The 18930-nt window shown below is 46.4% G+C and overlaps 4 protein-coding genes across 4 annotated transcripts; 2 read left to right on the forward strand and 2 right to left on the reverse strand.

Annotated features, from left to right (window-relative positions):
• Window positions 1-2213: 2213 nt before the first annotated feature.
• F5Y00DRAFT_264208 (uncharacterized protein) lies at window positions 2214-2942 on the forward strand (the record flags this gene model as incomplete). The annotated part of the gene is made up of 1 exon (XM_048011617.1): window positions 2214-2942. The coding sequence occupies one exon, from the start codon at window positions 2214-2216 to the stop codon at window positions 2940-2942; it is 729 nt and encodes a 242-aa protein (XP_047862726.1).
• Window positions 2943-6639: 3697 nt separating this feature from the next.
• Window positions 6640-9252, reverse strand: F5Y00DRAFT_243069 (ribosome biogenesis protein erb1). Its single transcript, XM_048008616.1, has 2 exons — window positions 8448-9252; window positions 6640-8398 (listed from the first exon to the last, which is right to left on the reverse strand). Exons 1-2 carry the CDS (start codon window positions 9102-9104, stop codon window positions 6764-6766), a joined length of 2292 nt encoding a protein of 763 aa, XP_047862727.1. The 5' UTR covers window positions 9105-9252; the 3' UTR covers window positions 6640-6763.
• Window positions 9253-10983: 1731 nt separating this feature from the next.
• F5Y00DRAFT_137428 (uncharacterized protein) lies at window positions 10984-12613 on the reverse strand. The gene is made up of 3 exons (XM_048004315.1): window positions 12052-12613; window positions 11559-11932; window positions 10984-11495 (listed from the first exon to the last, which is right to left on the reverse strand). The coding sequence occupies exons 1-3, from the start codon at window positions 12394-12396 to the stop codon at window positions 11048-11050; spliced, it is 1167 nt and encodes a 388-aa protein (XP_047862728.1). The 5' UTR covers window positions 12397-12613; the 3' UTR covers window positions 10984-11047.
• Window positions 12614-14913: 2300 nt separating this feature from the next.
• F5Y00DRAFT_243075 (uncharacterized protein) lies at window positions 14914-18737 on the forward strand. Its single transcript, XM_048008617.1, has 2 exons — window positions 14914-16958; window positions 17011-18737. Exons 1-2 carry the CDS (start codon window positions 15293-15295, stop codon window positions 18165-18167), a joined length of 2823 nt encoding a protein of 940 aa, XP_047862729.1. The 5' UTR covers window positions 14914-15292; the 3' UTR covers window positions 18168-18737.
• Window positions 18738-18930: the final 193 nt, after the last annotated feature.

Raw genomic sequence — 18930 nt, forward strand, 5'->3', positions numbered from 1 at the left:
GTTGGTTGCCCTGTCTATTTTGGCGATTTTCGTTAATGAGCGGTTGGCCAAAACCTAGCGGGTCGAGAGAGAACAATACCTAGTTCTCCTAGAATGTTCTGATCCCGAGAAGTAGGGCGAATCAGGAAGTCTTGGATGTCTTGGGTGTGATGCCGGACCTGTTTCTCCTTATGCCAGCAAGTGAGACATACATATGCCACACATATACTAATAACCCTTTTTCTCCATCGGACCATATGAAGAGTGTAGGTACGTGTATGTAGGCCCTAGGCTAGTCAAGTTCTATTTCCCTATTTCCCTACGTCCCTGAAACGTACGTACTTCTGTAGGAACCAAAAGAAATATAGCCGGTTGCAAATGCTAACGCCCTCGTGTGACCGAAGGCCGTGTATCGTAGGGTTGGCGTACCTATTGAATATTCTCGGATAAGATGGACAAGATGACATCTCCGTCTACCTATGCTTGGTATGCATGCTTTGGTAGCCCAGGCTACATTGCATACACTGTTACCACCACCTGCCATTCGCCACCTGCCATTCACTCACATCCTCCTACACCCTAATTTATTATATTGCGAGAGGTGCTTTAATTGTGTAATTGTTCCTGACATTGATTAATCGCATCTTTGCAGCTTGTCTTACCATTGTACATTTTCTAACGGTACCTTAATTGAATATACCACATCTGTGTGATGATGATGACAATCTGTACAACATAGTACCAGCTGATTCAGTAGGAAATTTTCATTTCCATGCAGATGCACACAGACCTGGAACCAATCCATCGGTTGGACACCAAAGGTAACCGCATCATAGTATACTTGAATACATCACATCTTCCCCCACGTCCTACCCTTCGGAATCTTCCTTTTGTAATTCACCGGCATCGCTTTTTTTTTTTCTTTCTAAAAGCTTGATGCTTCGCAGGACACCCCTGGTGACTTCTTGGCGTCCTGTCCGATCATAAGACCCCCATTTAAGGCAAGGGGACCCATGTCTGGCTTTAGGGCCCCAGAACCCCCCCTGTCCTTGACTTAACCTGGGCCTGGGGTTGGCGCAATACACTAGGTACGCACACTGTATGTATGTCCAAGGTACTAGCTTCGAGCTGGGCAACTTGGTTTAACGAAACATATGCTTAACCATTGGTCATGTCAAAGGAAGGAAAAAAAAAACCTCACTCATCTGATCACTGATGCAGAAGATGAAATAGCCTCCTATGGATACCTACATACCGCATAAACAAACTACAGGATAGCCTAAGAAAGAGTGAGGCGGTGGTATACTAAACATATCTTAGCCATTCGTTATCCCCTCTGGTTCCTCGTCCTAGCAGCAGTCTTATTCTAGTTGTGTATGCATATACGTATATATGTTGGATACATATAGGTAGGTCTACATATAGGTATACATATGCAGTACGTAAAGAACCCAGGTTAAAGATGTAGTACTAGTATGACATAAGAACTTTTCGAATACCTACATTAGGTAGTTATTGGACGTGTACATATGTATGTCAAATGCTGTCTTTGCCGGGAACCCTGTAACTACCCCCAGGTATGTACCTAACATATCTCCTGCGAAAGCTCCGTGAGTTGCGCGCAGTACTTATTACACAGCCCGTGATTCAGATGCTAGCTTCGATAGTGAATACAACATCCGGTCCGCCATTCACCAGTACAGGCATTCATAATGCCGGGTTGAATCACTGAGAGAGCCTTGGGACTAACAAGATCCCATTGGGCTTGGTACCTTTGCAGCATTTGAACAACATATAAAAGCCAACGGATCCCACGACTTTGGCCCCCTCCACATTCTTTCCTCTCTACTTCTCTACATAAGTATACTTAAAGAGAACCTAAAGGGCATAACGGAGGCGGCAGCGACTCTAATAGTTGTTTGCCGTACTATTCCTCGGCCCACACCAACCTATACCTTATACCATATACCTTATACCCTATACCCTACCTATATACCTACATATATATTGTATCCATCTCGATAACGGATGTATGTCGAAGATATCGTCTAAGCGTAACCATCGTTCTCTCTAAAGCATATGCCAACAGTCAACGCCAAGCAATTCCACCACGTCCTGACGAGAAGAGTGGCCCGGCAGCGCACCAGCTATTCCCCCTTGCCTTAGCTAATAACGACCATCCTTCTTAACTTAAAAATACTTGACCTACACAACCTTACTACCTTTTATTAAACATGTCTCCTAAAACGTCAGGCTCTACTAACGCCGTCCTCGCCGACCAAAGCTCCGAACCGGACCGGGAGTGCGATGGCGGAGAGGCCTCTGACTACTTCTATATCGACAACTTCACCGAGTACCGTCCCCCTCACCTCAACGACGAAAACTTCCCTTGTACACGACCTGACGGCTCTGCCACTCAGCCCAGACGGTGCCTCCTAATTAAGAACATGCATCGTATCAACAACGGCACTGAGCACGTGATGACCGATGGCGACGCGAACTACACCTTCATGCAATACGCGCCGTCATCTTCTAACACGGACACCACCTTAAGGCATGGCGACCCTTTCGTGTCTCGGCCCGACTTGGGCTACTACATCAACCGCAACTATTTCGTCGGTGACGATAGTGCCCAGCCCTTGACCACGGCAGCCATCGCCGCGCTCGACTACACCAACGAGAACCAGTCTTTTGACGGCAATGTCTACGGCTGGCTTCCCCGAGTCGGACGTGCCGAGCAGGTCGGTCCAGTCGACTATTGGAGCACCACGCACTTGATGACCAAAGCTCCCAAGAGCCGCTCCTCGATGGCGACTAGCATGTCGTGGTGCGTCGTCCCCTCGGCCCACGAGCACTATGATGCCGAGATGCTTCGCGACGTCGGGCGCTGGTCCGATATCCCTACCGACCCTGTTACCGCCAAGGCGAGGAACATTCGAGACGAAGACGTGTCCGAGGCCTGAGCCTAAGGGCGATCGTGTAAGATTAGGAAGGATGCTCGCAAGTTCGGTGTCAATCCGCGCTATGTGAGCCGCTGGAATATCCTTAGGGTCCAGGTCTGAAGCGATGATGGTGCCAACAGGAATAGTGAGGAATGCCTCTAATCGATCCATCCGAAGATCTTGCTTATCGTAAGTAGTACGGGCAATGATGACGATGACGATGAATAATAATACGGGTGGTGTTGTGTGTTATATACCTACCTATACTTGGATTGGCGTTCGGGAGGGTAACTCGAGAGAAAAGGTTTCCTTTGGTCAATACTACCTGAGCTGGTCATCCCGGAGCATTCGTCGTTGGCGTGTGAGGGTATACCGAGTGTGGGTGTGGCATCCGCCCCGGTGCTGGTCGTCCCCGAGCATTCGTCGTTGGCATGTGAGGGTATACCGAGTGTGGGTGTGGCATCTGCCCCGGTGCTGGATGCTGGTGCTCAGATCCCATCTCGACGGCATCCAATCAGTTCCCAACATGTCCTTGTCTTTCTCCGAATAGCAAGAACTGATGCTGTCCTGACGATGCGTAGATTCGCCATGGAACAAGGAACTAATAGGGTTATGATATTATCGTCCTCGATTTAGGCCGCTAAGAGTCCAAGAGAAAGGATTAGCTCCGACTTCAGAGCCGTGGTGACTTGGCTCTTGTTTAATATTCTCGAAGGAGGGCATTAATATTCTCGAAGGAGGGTTGTTTAATATTCTCAAAGGAGGGTATCTATTGAACCGGCAGACAGTAGTTTGGTTCAACTTTGCCTATACGGGTAGGCGGAGGTTTATGTTTTCTAGATAAGCTATGCGACGTCCGGAGAGTTCGTCTTGGGTATTAATATAACGAATTATAACGAATGATAATGTCGACGTGACCCGAATCTTCTCTTGGTCTTCCGTAGTGTGCTCGATCTCGATCCTCGGTCATACCCATAAGTAGGTACTTATGATGTCTGCTCGTATATCCCTTGGTATCTTGCCTCCAGGTATGTAATACCCATCACCCATCATCTTTCTGTTCAACTTTGAACGTAGTCCAAGGTGACGCTGTCACATCCTGTCACATCCAAGCCCTGTCGTCATGTAGCCCTTTCTAGATCTCAAGCCCCCAGCTGCAAGCCTACATCATCTGGCATTGCATCGCGCAACCACTATCACGGTCGCCGTGCTCCATAACACCGCATATAGAAACGAAAAAGAAGGTTGACTTATCGTTCCCCCAATTGGGACCCGAGGCAGTATCTTCCATCACCATTTCTGATTCTCCGCACCGCCACACATTTCTTCTTTTTTATCTCACTCAGATCCGCGTAACCCGATTTGAGACTGTCAAATGCGGGGACGTCTTCTGCAAAGAAGTTCTTTTTCACTTTTCTTTTTGCCCATTGTTTAAGCGCGTCGGATATCCGCCACTGTCGCTACCACCGCCGTGCCCCCGCCTCCGGACATCAACCCGAATAAATGGCTGCTAGCCGGTGTGTCGGGATTGATCGTACAGCTATGTAGTCGCAGTATCCGCAGCTAATGAAAATGAAATAAAATAAACCAGAGAATAAAAAGAAGAAAACACAGGCACACTGGACAAGGCTTCCTGTGCATAGAATGAGAAATTGCCGATCGACCGTGTCGAGTAGTAAGCTCGTGACCCGTGATAGAACATTTCCAAATTGAAATATCCACGCAGCTTCGACCATACATAGAATATTGACTAAAGAAAGGGAGAAATAGAATGAACAATCAAGAAAATACTAAAAAAAAGGATTTGGAGAATAATAGGGGTACAGACAGACTGATGGATGGCAACCTTATTATGTATTCGACCTCCTCTTCCCTTGCATCGTCGCTGCTCGCCTAGTGCTAAAAATAAGACTAGACTAGATGAGCGAGAAAAAAATATTTTCATACCACTTTTCTTTCGAAACTCTATGCTGATCGAATAGCCTTAGAGGTGGGTAAAATCGGTATCGTGTAGGTCCGCATTGACACCAAATAATGCGCAGGCCGACGAGACCACTTCTCAACCATTTACTCTTGAGTAAAGTTTATCGTCGTGTTCGCTTCCGTAGAGCAATGAGTATTGGTGTCATATTAGATACCTAGATCGATCGCGGGACACAACGAGGGGTTGCAGAGTGCTATAACTCTGAACGCCGCAGAGAGAACATCGGTACGGTCTTAGTTTGAGCTATTGGAGTAGCGAGCATTCTTCGTAGGTCGAGATTCTGTTCGTAAAACGCAAAAATACTAACGCATCTAAATTTAGGCGTGGTTGTTCTAGCTCCATCTTAACGGGCGATGGACTGATGGATCGATCCGTAGGTAGATATGCCTGGCCCGGTTCAGGCCAAAGTACCATTAGTCTCTTTGCTGTTTTCCGATAGTAGTACCTATCAAACCGACTACACCCATTCTAAGTACCGGTTCACGACATCCAGATATTCCTAGGCCTTTCTTAGGGGGTTGATTTCTGTTTCCTTGCTGTCCAGATTAGGTATACATTAACATTTCTTGTCGTACCCATCTCGGTGGGTCCCTCATAGCACGGTCTTGCTTCCGAAGTCTGGAAACTTGGGCGTGGATTCATCGAGACTTAGCTAGTGTAGATGTCCTATCTTTTACTGGCCGTATCCATAGGCCAAGTATATATATTTACTCTCTTGACGCCGTATCGATCGTTGAGCCGTAAGTAGGCTGTGTCTTAAGTCATTAAATTGGTAACAAATAGTGAGCTCTCGTTAAAATTACTCACCCCGTATAAATAGCGCTACTACCTCGTACAAATATAACATAGATAACTAGTTCTAATTAGCATGTGACTTGCTACGCTGCCACAAGAGGGGCCTGAGCAACGGCAACGTCATAATCCCGCTGTCCCGGTACTAAGACCACGGTACGGGATTAACACTATTTTTCGTCTTGGCGGTAATAGAGGAGTTGTTGTTTAAGTTATTGTTTATACTAACGTCTATATTTGGCCTTGGATGTGGTAGGGAGATGGTATCGTAATTTGCTAATCGACCATAGATCCATCATCCTGATCAATCCCGAACAACCTCCGTAAAAATGGTTGAGTATTCGAGGAGGTGATATAGAGCACCATCGTTATTATATTTCTCTCCTTCCCTCTTTAGCTGATAACGATGGCATATACAGCAATGATAAGCGGTCGGGATGTGAATATTGAAGCAGAAAACTTGCTCTTTGCTAGCATGGGGAGAACATATCTTGTCAAAAGGGGGCCAGCTCCGTATTATATCATGTTAATAAACAGATGTAGACAAAGTAGTAGATGGATGATGATGATGATGATTACATACTCTAGGATGACAATAACAGTAAGTATTCTAGGTAGAGAGATATAAAGGAAGAGGAGGATCGGATCATTGGGCAGTAATGGTTGGATGGGCAATGCCTTGTTAGCCCAGTCTAACACTGCCGTGTGTATAATGTAGCCTGGCTGGCCATTCACGATTTGCAGAAGACACGGCAAATCACTGGGCGGGAAACTAAGATGACATACCTCTATTGATTGGGCGCCGTGGTGAAGTAAGTGGTGAAACGAGTGGAGTCAAGGACCGATAGGCTATAGTTCGTTTGAATATAACCAGGTGATAGCATGTAAGGCTAGGTACCTATGTATGTACATAATCCTAAGAATAAGCCAGGAGTTCTTAAATGTATAGTTATATAGAAGGTATATTTCTCTAAACGCCGTCGCTACAAGACTCTTTATAATGGAGGACTGGTGAACCGTGCTCTACTACTAGGCACCCACCCGTTCCCTTCCATAAAAGCCGAGCTTATGTCCATAATCTACATGTTCCGTCGGCGCCCGCACTTACACACCATGGATGTTGGGGATGCCAATCAATATCTGTTACGCCAAGTCTGTTGACCACCTTATGTCCTTTGAGCATCTTCACAGGCACAATAGTCGGTCCTTCCATCAGATCGCTCACAACTTTGCTATGGAATATTTGTAGAGTACCGTCGTCGCTGCAATCCGCAAATAGTGGGTGGGTACGGTGAAACTTGACAGCCCTGATTGCCTGAGGATGGAATCGCATTGTCTTATACGGCCTGTTTGACATCTCAAGATCATGCCAGAGCAAACGACGGTCGTATGATCCAACAACTAAGTTGTCACCGCCAGGATGCACATCAAATGATGAGATCCAGCGGGCCCCAGGCTGAATGGTCTTGACCAATTCTTGTTTTTGGAGATCGTAACACCGTATCGACCTTTGGGTCGCGACGAAAAACATAGGTCGCGAAGGATGGAAGGATGCCGTCTGTGCCAACCCAGGAAGCTTTCGGAAGGGGATTTGAGTAAGATGCTTGGATAAGGTATGAATGGCCACGGAACTTCTTTGCCCACTAGGGGATACCGTACAGAAGAAATCTCCTCGTCGGTGCCAATTGATTGACTTGATAGGTGAGCGAACTGTAGCTTTTAGTAGAACACCCTCATCCTCTAGGCGTGCTCCCGGTCGTGACCACTTCGCCGGAGGATCTTTTCGTGCCGCTCCGTTAGCCGTTGTTAGCTGCTTGCCGTTGGTGGCATAACCAAATCCTGCATCCAATATATCCCGGCTGGTCTGTTCTAGCTCCGGGCTCCCAAATGATGGGATCATGAAGAAGATATCTTCGGCTACAGCAGCCGATATGATTGAAGCTTCTTGACCCGGTCGCCATCGCACTACATCTACCGGGTCCTCGCTGCTTAGTTTGACTTTCCACTGCTGTTTACCGTCTGCGAGGCCCCACACTCTCACCGTGCCATCATCGCCACCGCTGGCCAACCATTGCCCAGATGGGTCAATGGCAACAGATCGCACCCTACCCTCGTGACCAGCGTATTCAATCGACGCGATAGTAGGGAAGGGCCTCAACTCCTCGGGTCTCGGAAGCTTAGGGAGTAATGATGCAGGATCGATATTTAACTTATTCTTCCGTATTCGAGGCGCAAGGTAGAGATCAAGGCACCTTTCGAAGCGTTCTTTGACGAACTGATCGTATGCAGGAGTTTTCCGTAAAGAGTCGTATTTTTGGGGCAAATACTCCTTTTCTCGTTCTTCCGGTTCGGTCTCGGCCCAAGCCTTCTTCTCATCCTCGGTAGGGAGATATTCTGGGGGTGGATTGTAACTAAGATCATAGCCAGGAGGAGCAAGCTTGGGGGCGGGAATGTGCATTACGTTAGGGGGCCGAGGCGTTTCGTCGGCCCATAAATCATAATGGATTTCTTCCTCCTCCTCTTCTTCCCTCTGCTTTTCCTCTGGAGGTTTATACGGTAGTATTCGACCTTCCCGAATTGCCTTGACTAGCTTCATTATTCGTTTCGCTTCATGTTTTGAAGGTAAGAAGCGTCGCTTTGGCTCTGGGGCGGCGCTCAAAGGCATCGTCTCCTCAAAACTCGTAAACCATTCGACAGTATCCTGAACCTATGTTAGAAGGAGAAAAATAGAAGGGAATTATGAAACTTACTGGATACGGATCATATCCTTCTTCGGGAATTTCGTTCATCTGGACTCGTCGTAATAACTCTAACTCGTCCTGGCTCAGGTTTAATGGCTTGCCGGTTGCAGGATCCGTGAGGCCAGTCCAACCCTTCGGCACCTCGATACTATCTAATAGAGCGTCCAAAGCCTCACCGGTAGCGGGACGCATAATCTTCTTCCCATTGATGTCATATCCTATGTGAGGGTATGAGTCGTAGAACGAAAGGGGTATATTTCCGATCGTGTTTACGGGTTCTTGAGCGTCAGAATCGTCTGAATCGTATACGGGGTCAACCTCATCGTAAACGTATCTGGTTCCCCCATTGGCGTCTGTTTCAATTTTGTAGTGAGGGCCAACATCTTCTTCGTCAGACTCGACTCCATTTTGTAATTGTTTTTTCCCTGGTTCCTCATCATCTGTTGGTATATCGTCACTGTCCAATTCATCATCATCGGCATCGAACGTATCCCCCTCAATGTCGTTGTCGTCATCTTCTATTTCGGACTCTTCATCATCGGATTCGCCTTCTAGCACACCCTCTAGAAGACCATCTCCGAACTCATCATCGGATTGAGGCTGATTTGGGTGATCTACCTCGACCACGGAAGCTTTGCGCTTCAAATTCGGTTTTATTGAGACCATTTGCGCCGATTACGAAGTTTTGCGCTTCAAGACGGAAATTTTCTTGTATCGCAAGACAAGCTTTGAATTGAGATTCGAGACCAGGTCCAAATTATTTTTTCGGGAGTGGGGCCTTTCTGCCGTTGGATAGAGCTAAAAATTCATACCGCCTTCCTACTATGCTGCTGGGTACGGAATACATCGGTACGGAAATACATACATATATCTTCCAGACGTCACAGAGAGGGAAGGAAATACCTTACCGTCTTGGGGGGGGTTTACTAAACGGTATATATTCAGCTCAATATATTGAGCCATACATATACCGCTTAATATAATAAGGGCTTATATTTATTTACGTATCCCTACTTTAACGGCTCATTTAATTGAATAGTATATATACGGCTCCCCCGCCGCACGTGCCAATTTCTTTGAAACGTATATGGGTTTAAGCGGTATCTATACGGCTTATTTCAATTGAGCGGTATCTATACCGCTCCATTCAAGTAAACGGTATAAATACCGCTCAATCAGAATGAGCCGTTCAAAAAATTGAGCCGTTTAAAAAATTGAACCGCTCAGAGATTTGAACCGTCCAATCAAATGAGCCGTATGCGTACAGCTCAATCCCTACACAGGTAGTATACAATAGATTCAATTGAATAGACTGAATTGAATAGACTGAATTGAATAGACTGAATTGAATAGACTGAATTGAATAGACTCAATTGATTCAGTATGTGTGGCCTTATATGTGGTCTATGTGTGGGTGGTGTGTGCGCACCTGCCTTATTACGTGCATATATACCATATTAAGAATACCATGTACGTGCGCGCGTAACGTGACTGCTTATATCTATTGGTCTATTTGAATGATGTCTGTGACTTAACCAATTAAAAAATAATGAAATTCTGTGACTTGAACCTCGTAGCAATAGCTGTAACATTTAAGTAAAAATAAATATGCGACAAGTAAAAGATGAAAGTACAGCACCATACAATTAGTATGGTGCTGTACACCTCCCTTTTGCCGCATATGCCTATATACCATATGAGCCGCTCGAAATTTTGAGCCGTTCAGACTTTTGAGCGGCTCAGTCATAATGAGCCGTAATAATACGGCTCAATCTAATTTGAGCGTCTTTATTATATAAGCGGCTTAATTTAGCTTAGCGGTCTCTATTTTAGCACGTTTATACTTATTTGAACTGCTCAATTAGGCTTAATGTACTAAAATTTATAACTAGAACCTTTCCCTTCACGAATCGGAGCGGTTCATTTTTTTAAACAGTATATATACGGTATATATACCGTTTAGTAACCCCCCCCCTATACGCTAAGGTAGTAAGCGCTTCAAGGTATGCACGGCTGATGTAACGATATCTTAGTCCGGTTTATTTTCTATATGAAAATAGTCAATCTAATCTGACATTAGTTTCTTTATCTTCAATCTCCTATAGCGATTAAGAGTCAGTGTATCCTCGTGCTTCTCGTTCAGATCCAATCCACCCGTAATATCGCATAGACCAGATTATCCATTTAGCGCCTCAGTAATCATTGTCCCGATTATTATCTAACACTGACTTGACATCGTCTAGTCAAGCTCATGCCCTGCCGTAAATTAATTATGGTCTCTATGCGAGTACCTAGGTATACAATAAGGAAAATGGTGTCCACCGGCGTAAGTACATGCTTTTGGAAACAATGCCCATATCGTACGGTAAACATAGTGATACATCAAGGAGATGAAAGGAGCTATAGGCTCCAAACCGAAACATTTAACTACTACCTGAATCGCCGTTCAGGTTTAAGTAGTAATGTTATAAACGCGCGCTGAATTCGATTATGGCAACTCCGTCCCAAATACAATTATAACGTCCGTTGCAAGTGAGCCTCGCGGCTCGGTTTGATTTTTTCTAGACCCTAGATGACCCAATCGAAAAAGCAAAATATTTGGATTAAAATTATAGCTCTCCTTTGACTCTACTGATGATAGTCTCGTTCGTTACTATAATCTTTCGTAAAGAGCTGTTATCGTCGTCCTCGCGGAATGTAGGCCGTTTTCCTACTGTAATAAACGTATCTCGCTTGGCTCGATGTGCTCCCATATTACCTAACTCGAGCTCCTCTCGCGACTCGGTACCCATCCGAGTAAACCCGCTTGATTTCGTGCTTTTACGTGTCCTGGATAGCGTAAGAATTGTGCCTTTGTCTCTCCATGTTTTGTCTCTGTATGAACGTATTGAGAGCACCCCGTCAAATACAGGTCGAAGGAGGGGGCAGCTGGACACTATGATAGCGATGCCGGCCTCGCATGTTCCGTAAAGGGTTGTATGTGCTATCGTGTATGGTATATCGGCAAAGTCAATCTGTGTAATTGCAGAAAGGTGAATAACGCCAAAGATCAATGTACTATATGTGGTGCGAGATGTGTTAGTTTAGATGCTGGCTGTTCGGGAGACGAGTCTTTCTCACAGTATACTGATACTAAATATGCAAATGGTGACAATTTTGTACCGCCATTCCATCTGAAGTTTCAAGATCATAGGTAGAGGCAGGGCCAAGATCATGAGCTGATTTACGATATCGATGACGCTCATTGCTGCGAAAGCCGTCTTCTGATCTCCGCAAGTACCGGCCATTCCAACGTGCCAGTTCATTTCAATTGGCTGGCATATTAGAAACTCGATGAGCATACTCGCAACCATCCAAATGACGGTGAAAACCAGGGTGGCTATAGCAGCAAGCTTGAACCGGTGGTCGAAGAAGATACGTATTAACATCAGGATAGCACTGATTTTTATCAGGCCGAACGATGCCACATATAGGAATTGGCCAGCATAAATAGTCTGTAGTGATTAAACTTGTTAGTGCTTGCCTTTTGTCGCTCATAGTAATGGGATAGGATTTTAGAAGGTGGTTGTGAAGTCGCCTTGTGGTATTTAATTAATAGACTAGACCAACGAACCTTCATAAGTCGTACTACGTGCCAATCCTGTAGCTCTTCGACGTGATGGCCCAAACCGCCTGCTAGCACCATAGAGATTTCCATCGCTATGAGGCCATAGAACAGGACCACCGCTCCAATGTTCAATCCATCATCCACCATGAATGCTCGGCCACTTCGTCGAAGGCTCCAAAATCGTAGGGCGGTCCATAATGCGGTGAGAACAAATAGAATCACACCCGAGGCAATGATCTTAGATCCTTCGCTAGTGAGCGGTACTATGTCGGTCTGGATACGATCGGCTACCGGTATCGCGAGGTCATCACTGCTTCCTATGATCGAGAGCCGGGCATGGACGATAGACATATCGGGACCGGAGTCTTAAGCCTTCGACCCCGGAGCAATACCGGTTGGCTTGTTGCTGAGGTGAGAAGCCCTCTTCGCTTGCCGGCGAGGGAATACATATACCGGCTCCGAATCCGTAGTTGGAATTGAAGCTTATGCTGCAGTTACGCAGTCACCAATCGACGGTGAACGAGCGCGGAAGACTTAAGCGAGAATTCTCCTCGAAATTCGTTCCCGGCTAAGAAAACAGGAGGGTAGCCAAGGGCTCGAGGTCCATTTTGTTTGTTATGCAGTAGCAGGGGTTAACACTTGGGGTTATGAACATCCCTGACTCTAATAATTAAATCTGCAGCTGAGGATGATATATAATATGCCAGATATAGGGTTAAGGCGAACCGAGGGTCGACAATAGCCTTGTCTTAACTCGAGAATGTCTCAACTGTCGTCACCGTGCCATGTACATACTTAAGCTGGGGGTTTGCCGGTTCCTCATCTTGGAAATATTGGTTTTTGTTCCCATCGAGATCCTTGCTATCTCCCCTCCGGACATGAACTGGGACTCGTCGACGAATTTTGTTTCGTTACCCGTTTACGGCAATACCCGGGTCCCATTCGTTATCTTTCACCCCGTACTCAACTCATCTCCAGGGAAGTGAGCCAGGGGTCTAATATGATATGTCAGCCCATATCCACGTGCACCAGCTTTGTACCTATCGGAGAACCCGGGGGATTTAATTTCGAATGAGGCTAAGATCGACTAAGGCAAATTTGGTATTACCGAAAAGGTGAAAAGGTCAGAGCGTCACCCTATTTACGTGCATATATGGAACACATAAAAATGATTAAACTGTCGCCGCAGGTATTTCCTACGCAATAATAACGAGCAAACAGATCTGAGACCTACGCACGAAACAGACGTTCGTCCGTTTCGTGAGCGTTTCCGCCGAGTCCTTGTGACCTGCGCACGGCTATCTGAACTGGGGGCTTACGCCTTGTAATCTTGGTAGAGACTTTAAAATGTTATCAGCAGGTCGCGAATCTATTTCGTGTTAGCGACCATGATTGGTCTGTCTAAATGTAGAGGCCAAGATAAATATGAGATCGGGACATCTGAGTTTGCTGAGAGAGAAAAACTACACACTCCAAAGGCTAGCTCTAAAGATATCACGAAATGGGTTTTGCAGACATATCTTTAATAATACGATGCCGCCGGCTTGTTGAAGCTTCAAGAGCCTCGAATACCTACATTAGGCATATGAGGTACTTCTGATTGCGTAGTCCCATGATTTTACGTGTATCTACTCCTAATCCGGACATGTCTCATGCAGCCGGATGCTTCTAGCAGTAGACAGATAAATTAGGTGTGATGATCTTCTCTGCGGCGTCGCTCTTTCAGAAAGAAGGAAATTGTAGCCGGTTCTTCCTCCAACTTACTTCTTTCGTATAGCCACCGCCTAATATAACGTACCCCTAGAATCTTCACAGTCGCCGAGGTCTCGGACGAATAGCTTCTCATAAGACCGACCTGATCCCATGCATACATATAACTGCTTCGCATTGCTTTTAGTTTTGGTTCAGTTACTTACACAAGAATCCTCGATATGATCCCGTAACACTGAGCTGATATTGGCAACCACCTAAGGGAGATATTTAATCTACCACCAACTTGTCCTATTCATTTCAGCTGCGCTGGCCACCCGTAAGTAACATATTAACTTACCCAGGATAAGCATTTAGTAGTTATACGGGAATGTCTTTTACAGTTTTAATTATAGTCCAATAACCAATAATATCACATGGTCAACGGCCGTTTGTTGAAAGTTGACCATATTAAATCGTGCTATCTTGGGAGTTTTGGTGGAGGAGGAGGAGGAGGAAGTAGCTAATAGATAAGAGACAGATAAAATTACCTTCTAATGTTAGCTTGGTAATATTTGTATATTATCTTATCCTTTATCTTACGGAATGCGAAACTATTCAGATACTTCAACATAGCTTAGGTCTCTACCTCTCTATCAGTATTCCTGTCAAGTTAAGCCTTCCCGAGTTATTACGTCTTATACCAAGGCTAAAGTATTGAAGGAAACGGGCATCCATCCCGTTGGTCCGGAAGTGATTGTAATATGTGCATCACGTGGCTAAAGTCTACTGCGGGCTATGGTAGTATAAACTGTCGAAGTGATAAAATCTATTATTTTATAGACTTTTCTAAGAATGAATCTTGATGTGGAGTTGTTTGAGTTACGCAGGGAAGATGAGAATGATGCTCGTTTGTCAGCAACCGGGATTGGCGGTATTTGTCTACGTGTAAATCCGTTGATCTGATGACGGCACCTACTAACCATGTATGTAGAACTAAATCCTGAATGAATCATCATGAAGTACCTAACAAAATAAATAATTGAGGTTCAAACACTTCCTTTTACTTGAGAACTTACCAATAAGAGAAAGGAGGAAAAGCAACTGGGAAGAATATCGAGTTATTACAATGGAAGTACCTTAAAACCTGCCGTGGAAAAGCAGAAACTGCCCAGGTGAAGTCCGTTATAAGTCTAGGTACCTCTTACCTCCATGTAAAGTACCTAAGTTAAAAGAGTGGAACCGGAACGGGTTGCCCCAGTTCTTTGTAGCACCAAGTAAAGACCTAAAGCCCCAAGGCCCCAAGGCTTTTGAACGGTTTGAACGGTCCAGCCACTCGTCGACGAAATTCCTACCCGTTGATTTCCCTCCCATGTACATCTTATACCTACCGTCGGCCGCCGGGTGTTATGTTGACCGTTACAACCGCCGAGTCGGTCATCTACTACTGCGACATTGTACGCAATTGTACTTGTGAGCCTCTAGCACCAAGTCGGTAAGCGGGCATCTCGATCTTTTTTTTCGGCGGGCGGAGAAAAAATATAAAAAAAAGTTCGAGATGGATCCAGCTTCACTTGACCCACGTCTTCGTGATGCCGGTGAGGACTCAATTGTCGTCAATGGTCCAACGAATACGCTATCATCTCAAGTCGCCGCCGCAGGAATCCCCGCATCAATATCAACATCAGCATCGTCTTCATTATCATCAAAACCTACACCAGTCCAAACATCAACACAACCAGAACTCCCCGATTCACCACTTCAACAGCAGCTTCAAGCTCAGGCAGCTGGTCCGTCACCACCAGCTTCCACGACCGGCTTCACCCCCCAAACCCCGAACGGTCATTCGCATTCGGCCAACAGCGATACTCCCAATGCGGTGCATGATCCAAACGATCCTAAGCGGCCGCGGGCCTGCGAAGCTTGTCGTGGGTTGAAGGTGAAATGTGAGCCTGATCCCGCGAACCCGGATGGACCATGTAAGAGATGTGCAAAGGCAGGGAGGAACTGCATCGTGACGCAGCCCACGCGTAAAAGGCAGAAAAAGACGGATAGCCGTGTCGCAGAACTGGAGAAGAAAATAGATGCTTTGACTGCAAGCCTCCAGGCGAGTAGAGGAACAACTAACAATGCTGTCCATCCGCCCCCATCGGAGGACCATGCCTTCGGATACAATCATACTGCACCCGCAAGAGATTGGGGCGCTCCGCCTCGAGATACTCAACCTCAGCCTCAACCTCAACCCCAATCCCAATCCCATCCCGTTGCCTCGCCCGAGAAGCGTCCAATCGCACCACCGACAACAATGGCCGGTCAGAAACGAAAGTTCGCCGAATCGATACCTGGCTCTCCTGGTGTGGCCAGTGCTTCGCCAGCAGCACCTAAGTCTAGCGTTGGATCAGAGCAGCAGCCGCCAGATATAGTCGATCGTGGGTTAATAACCATGAGCGAAGCCACCGCCCTTTTCACCCGCTATATGGAAGATATGGTACCTCATCTACCGGCAGTCGTCTTTCCCGAAGGCACGACTGCCACCGAAATCCGTAAGACGAAACCGATCTTATTCCTCGCTGTTATTGCAGCTGCCTCATCCGAGACACCGAAGATTCAACGTCAGTTAGTTAAGGAGATCATGCAGATATTCGCCGATCACATCATCATCTCGGGCAAGAAATCCTTGGAATTGGTTCAGTCGATCCTCGTCAGCGTCATCTGGTACTATCCACCTGAGCATTTTGAGGAGCTGAAGTTTTACCAGTTCGTACATTTGGCGGCTGTCATGTCAATCGACATTGGCTTGGGCAGGAGGAAGTATAATCCAAAGTCGAGACTCGTACCGTATACCTGGCGCGACCATCCTTTCAGACAACAGCCCCTCCCAGACCCTACCTCGATCGAAGCACGACGGACGTGGCTCGCAGTTTACTTCCTTTCTTCGAATGTATCGATGGCATTGCACCGTCCGAACCTGATTAGATGGCAGTCGTTTATGACCGAGTGTATGGATATCCTAGAATCTTCTCCAGATGCGGCACCCACGGATAGGTATCTCTGTCATCTTGTCTGGACGCATCGACTCGCCGAGGACGTAGGCATCCAATTCTCAATGGATGATCCCAGTGTCTTTGTTAATGTCTCAGAGCAAAAAGTACAGTATGCGCTTCGAGGATTCGAACGTGACCTCTCTAAGTATAGCGAGTCTATCCCTAAATCAGATAAGAGGCGTACGTTGGTATTAATTTCACCTGGATTATCGTGTTAGCTAATCTTCAGCAGCATCCCTTGTACTTGGTTTCCATGTACTCAACCTGTATATGCACGAAATCGCATTACACGTTGATAAGAGTGCAGATGAATATCGACCTCCCTGTAACGCTGATTCTCTTCGGGAACCAATTCCAGGTTTAGATGATTCTCTAACCCCGTCTCATATCAGCGCTCTATCGTCATGTCTTACCGCCATTGATGGCATTTTCGAGACCTTTCTGTCTATGGACGTCCATAGCATCCGTTGTATCCCGATCTTTAGTTTCGTTCGGGTCGCGTATGCCGTGGTCGTGTTAATAAAAATGTATTTCAGCGCCAGCAACTCGGATTCCGAATTAGGTAAAGTCATTAACAAGGACAATATGAAGGTTGCCGAGTATCTCGAGAAGCTGCTCGAGAAATTTCGAGAGGTTGCAGCATCGGACAAGTCACGACCTGCTAGTAAATTCCTCCTTGTTTTGGCCATGTTGCGTAATTGGTTTTATAGGCAGGGCCAGGCTCAAGGCAAGGCAGGCCAAAGCGATGAAGAGTCGGAGCTTGTGGCAGCCCATCATGCTAAGAGGTCGGCATCTCCAAGGGACGATAGTAACGACGTAGGCATACATTTACAACAACAGCAGCAACAGCAGCAACAACATCAGCAACAACATCAACATCGGTCAAATCCCGAACCAACGAACACCCCCCTCCAACTACTTTCAGAAATAGCAACCGGCAACGGCCCACCACGTAACAACGGCTCGAATCCACCTCCGCCCGGTGTAGATAGCAACGACGCACAGGCGTTTCAAGCGTGGCTGCGCGCGGCACCGCAGCCCCACCAGCCCTTTATGTACGACCCGACGGGTGGTCCGCCACCAAGGGGGAATTTACAAATGGGACCGGGACCGGGGCCGGGACCAGAACAATCGTTAATGCCTTGGATGGCCTCGCCATTCGGGCCTAATGATTTCGATTACGGCAGTCTCGGAGACGGGTTTGAGCAGGCTCTCGGGCTCACACTAACGGGATTTGGCGGTGGCAGCCCCGGCGACCCGGTCTCGTACGAGGATACTATGCGCTATATGATGCAGAACGATATGCTCGGGCCCCTTCCAGTATCCGAGAGCTTTGCTCCAAACCCCCCACCCCAGAACGGTCCTAATGGGAATTTCTTCCAGTTCTAAAAACCACCTTGATGAGAACCGAATTACTTGTACTACTACTACGTTAAGCCTACTCGCTCTCTAAATATGTGTTGGGAAGACAAGAAGAATATAAGAGAAAGACGGAAAAGGAGATACGTTGAGAGAGGAACCAAAAGGGAAAAAAATGGACGTTTCGGCAACTCTCCACTTCGCTGCCGCCTCTCCGCCTCTATGGTTCATTTCATCCATCGTTGCTACAGCGTTGCACGCATGTGCTTACATATCTACATACGCGCTACATACACAGCTTGCTTGCTTGCTAGGGCGTCGGAACTAGGATTTGCTTTCGGGGGCCGGATATATACTCGCGTGACGGGATTACGTGCGGTGCACTGGCGTAATGCTTTTCTCTTTGCTATCGGCTGAAGTCCTGGTAGGTCGTGAACAGGAGGTGTTTGGGTCGGGCGTATGGAGACGTTTGAACGAGTCCAAATGATTGCCTGTGTTCTCCCGATATACTTGAAAGGGTAGCGTAAAATATTCACTTGTAGTAGAAAGACCGAATTGCCACTATTGTTAATCTATCGCGCAGTCATTGCCAATTAGCTCAAATTTGAAAATTTGTGTCAAAAACTTTTTTTTTTTTACTCTGAATAATGCAGTTGATTAGCTTTGTAAAATCCATGTAGAGACAATTTGTAGGAACTGGCTTCCAAAAATCTTCTCGTCAAATGCTCCCATTGCCAATATCCTCGTACATCCCTAAGGCATGTCGAACCCTCTCCGATGCCTGTATGTAATA

This window comes from Daldinia vernicosa, assembly GCF_022497035.1.
Source record: "Daldinia vernicosa strain CBS 139.73 unplaced genomic scaffold F5Y00scaffold_40, whole genome shotgun sequence".
Classification (NCBI taxonomy): Eukaryota; Fungi; Ascomycota; class Sordariomycetes; order Xylariales; family Hypoxylaceae; genus Daldinia; species Daldinia vernicosa.

Excerpts from the sequence above, each read along its gene's own strand:
- F5Y00DRAFT_243069 (XM_048008616.1), bottom strand. The coding sequence starts at position 9,104 with ATGGTCTCAATAAAACCGAATTTGAAGCGCAAAGCTTCCGTGGTCGAG. Across the intron at positions 8,399-8,447 it reads AAGGATATGATCCGTATCCA|GATACTGTCGAATGGTTTAC; the intron begins GTAAGTTTCATA and ends ACATAGGTTCAG.
- F5Y00DRAFT_137428 (XM_048004315.1), bottom strand. The coding sequence starts at position 12,396 with ATGTCTATCGTCCATGCCCGGCTCTCGATCATAGGAAGCAGTGATGAC. Across the intron at positions 11,933-12,051 it reads ACGTAGTACGACTTATGAAG|ACTATTTATGCTGGCCAATT; the intron begins GTTCGTTGGTCT and ends TAATCACTACAG. Across the intron at positions 11,496-11,558 it reads ATATTTAGTATCAGTATACT|TACATTGATCTTTGGCGTTA; the intron begins GTGAGAAAGACT and ends CACCACATATAG.
- F5Y00DRAFT_243075 (XM_048008617.1), top strand. The coding sequence starts at position 15,293 with ATGGATCCAGCTTCACTTGACCCACGTCTTCGTGATGCCGGTGAGGAC. Across the intron at positions 16,959-17,010 it reads CCCTAAATCAGATAAGAGGC|CATCCCTTGTACTTGGTTTC; the intron begins GTACGTTGGTAT and ends AATCTTCAGCAG.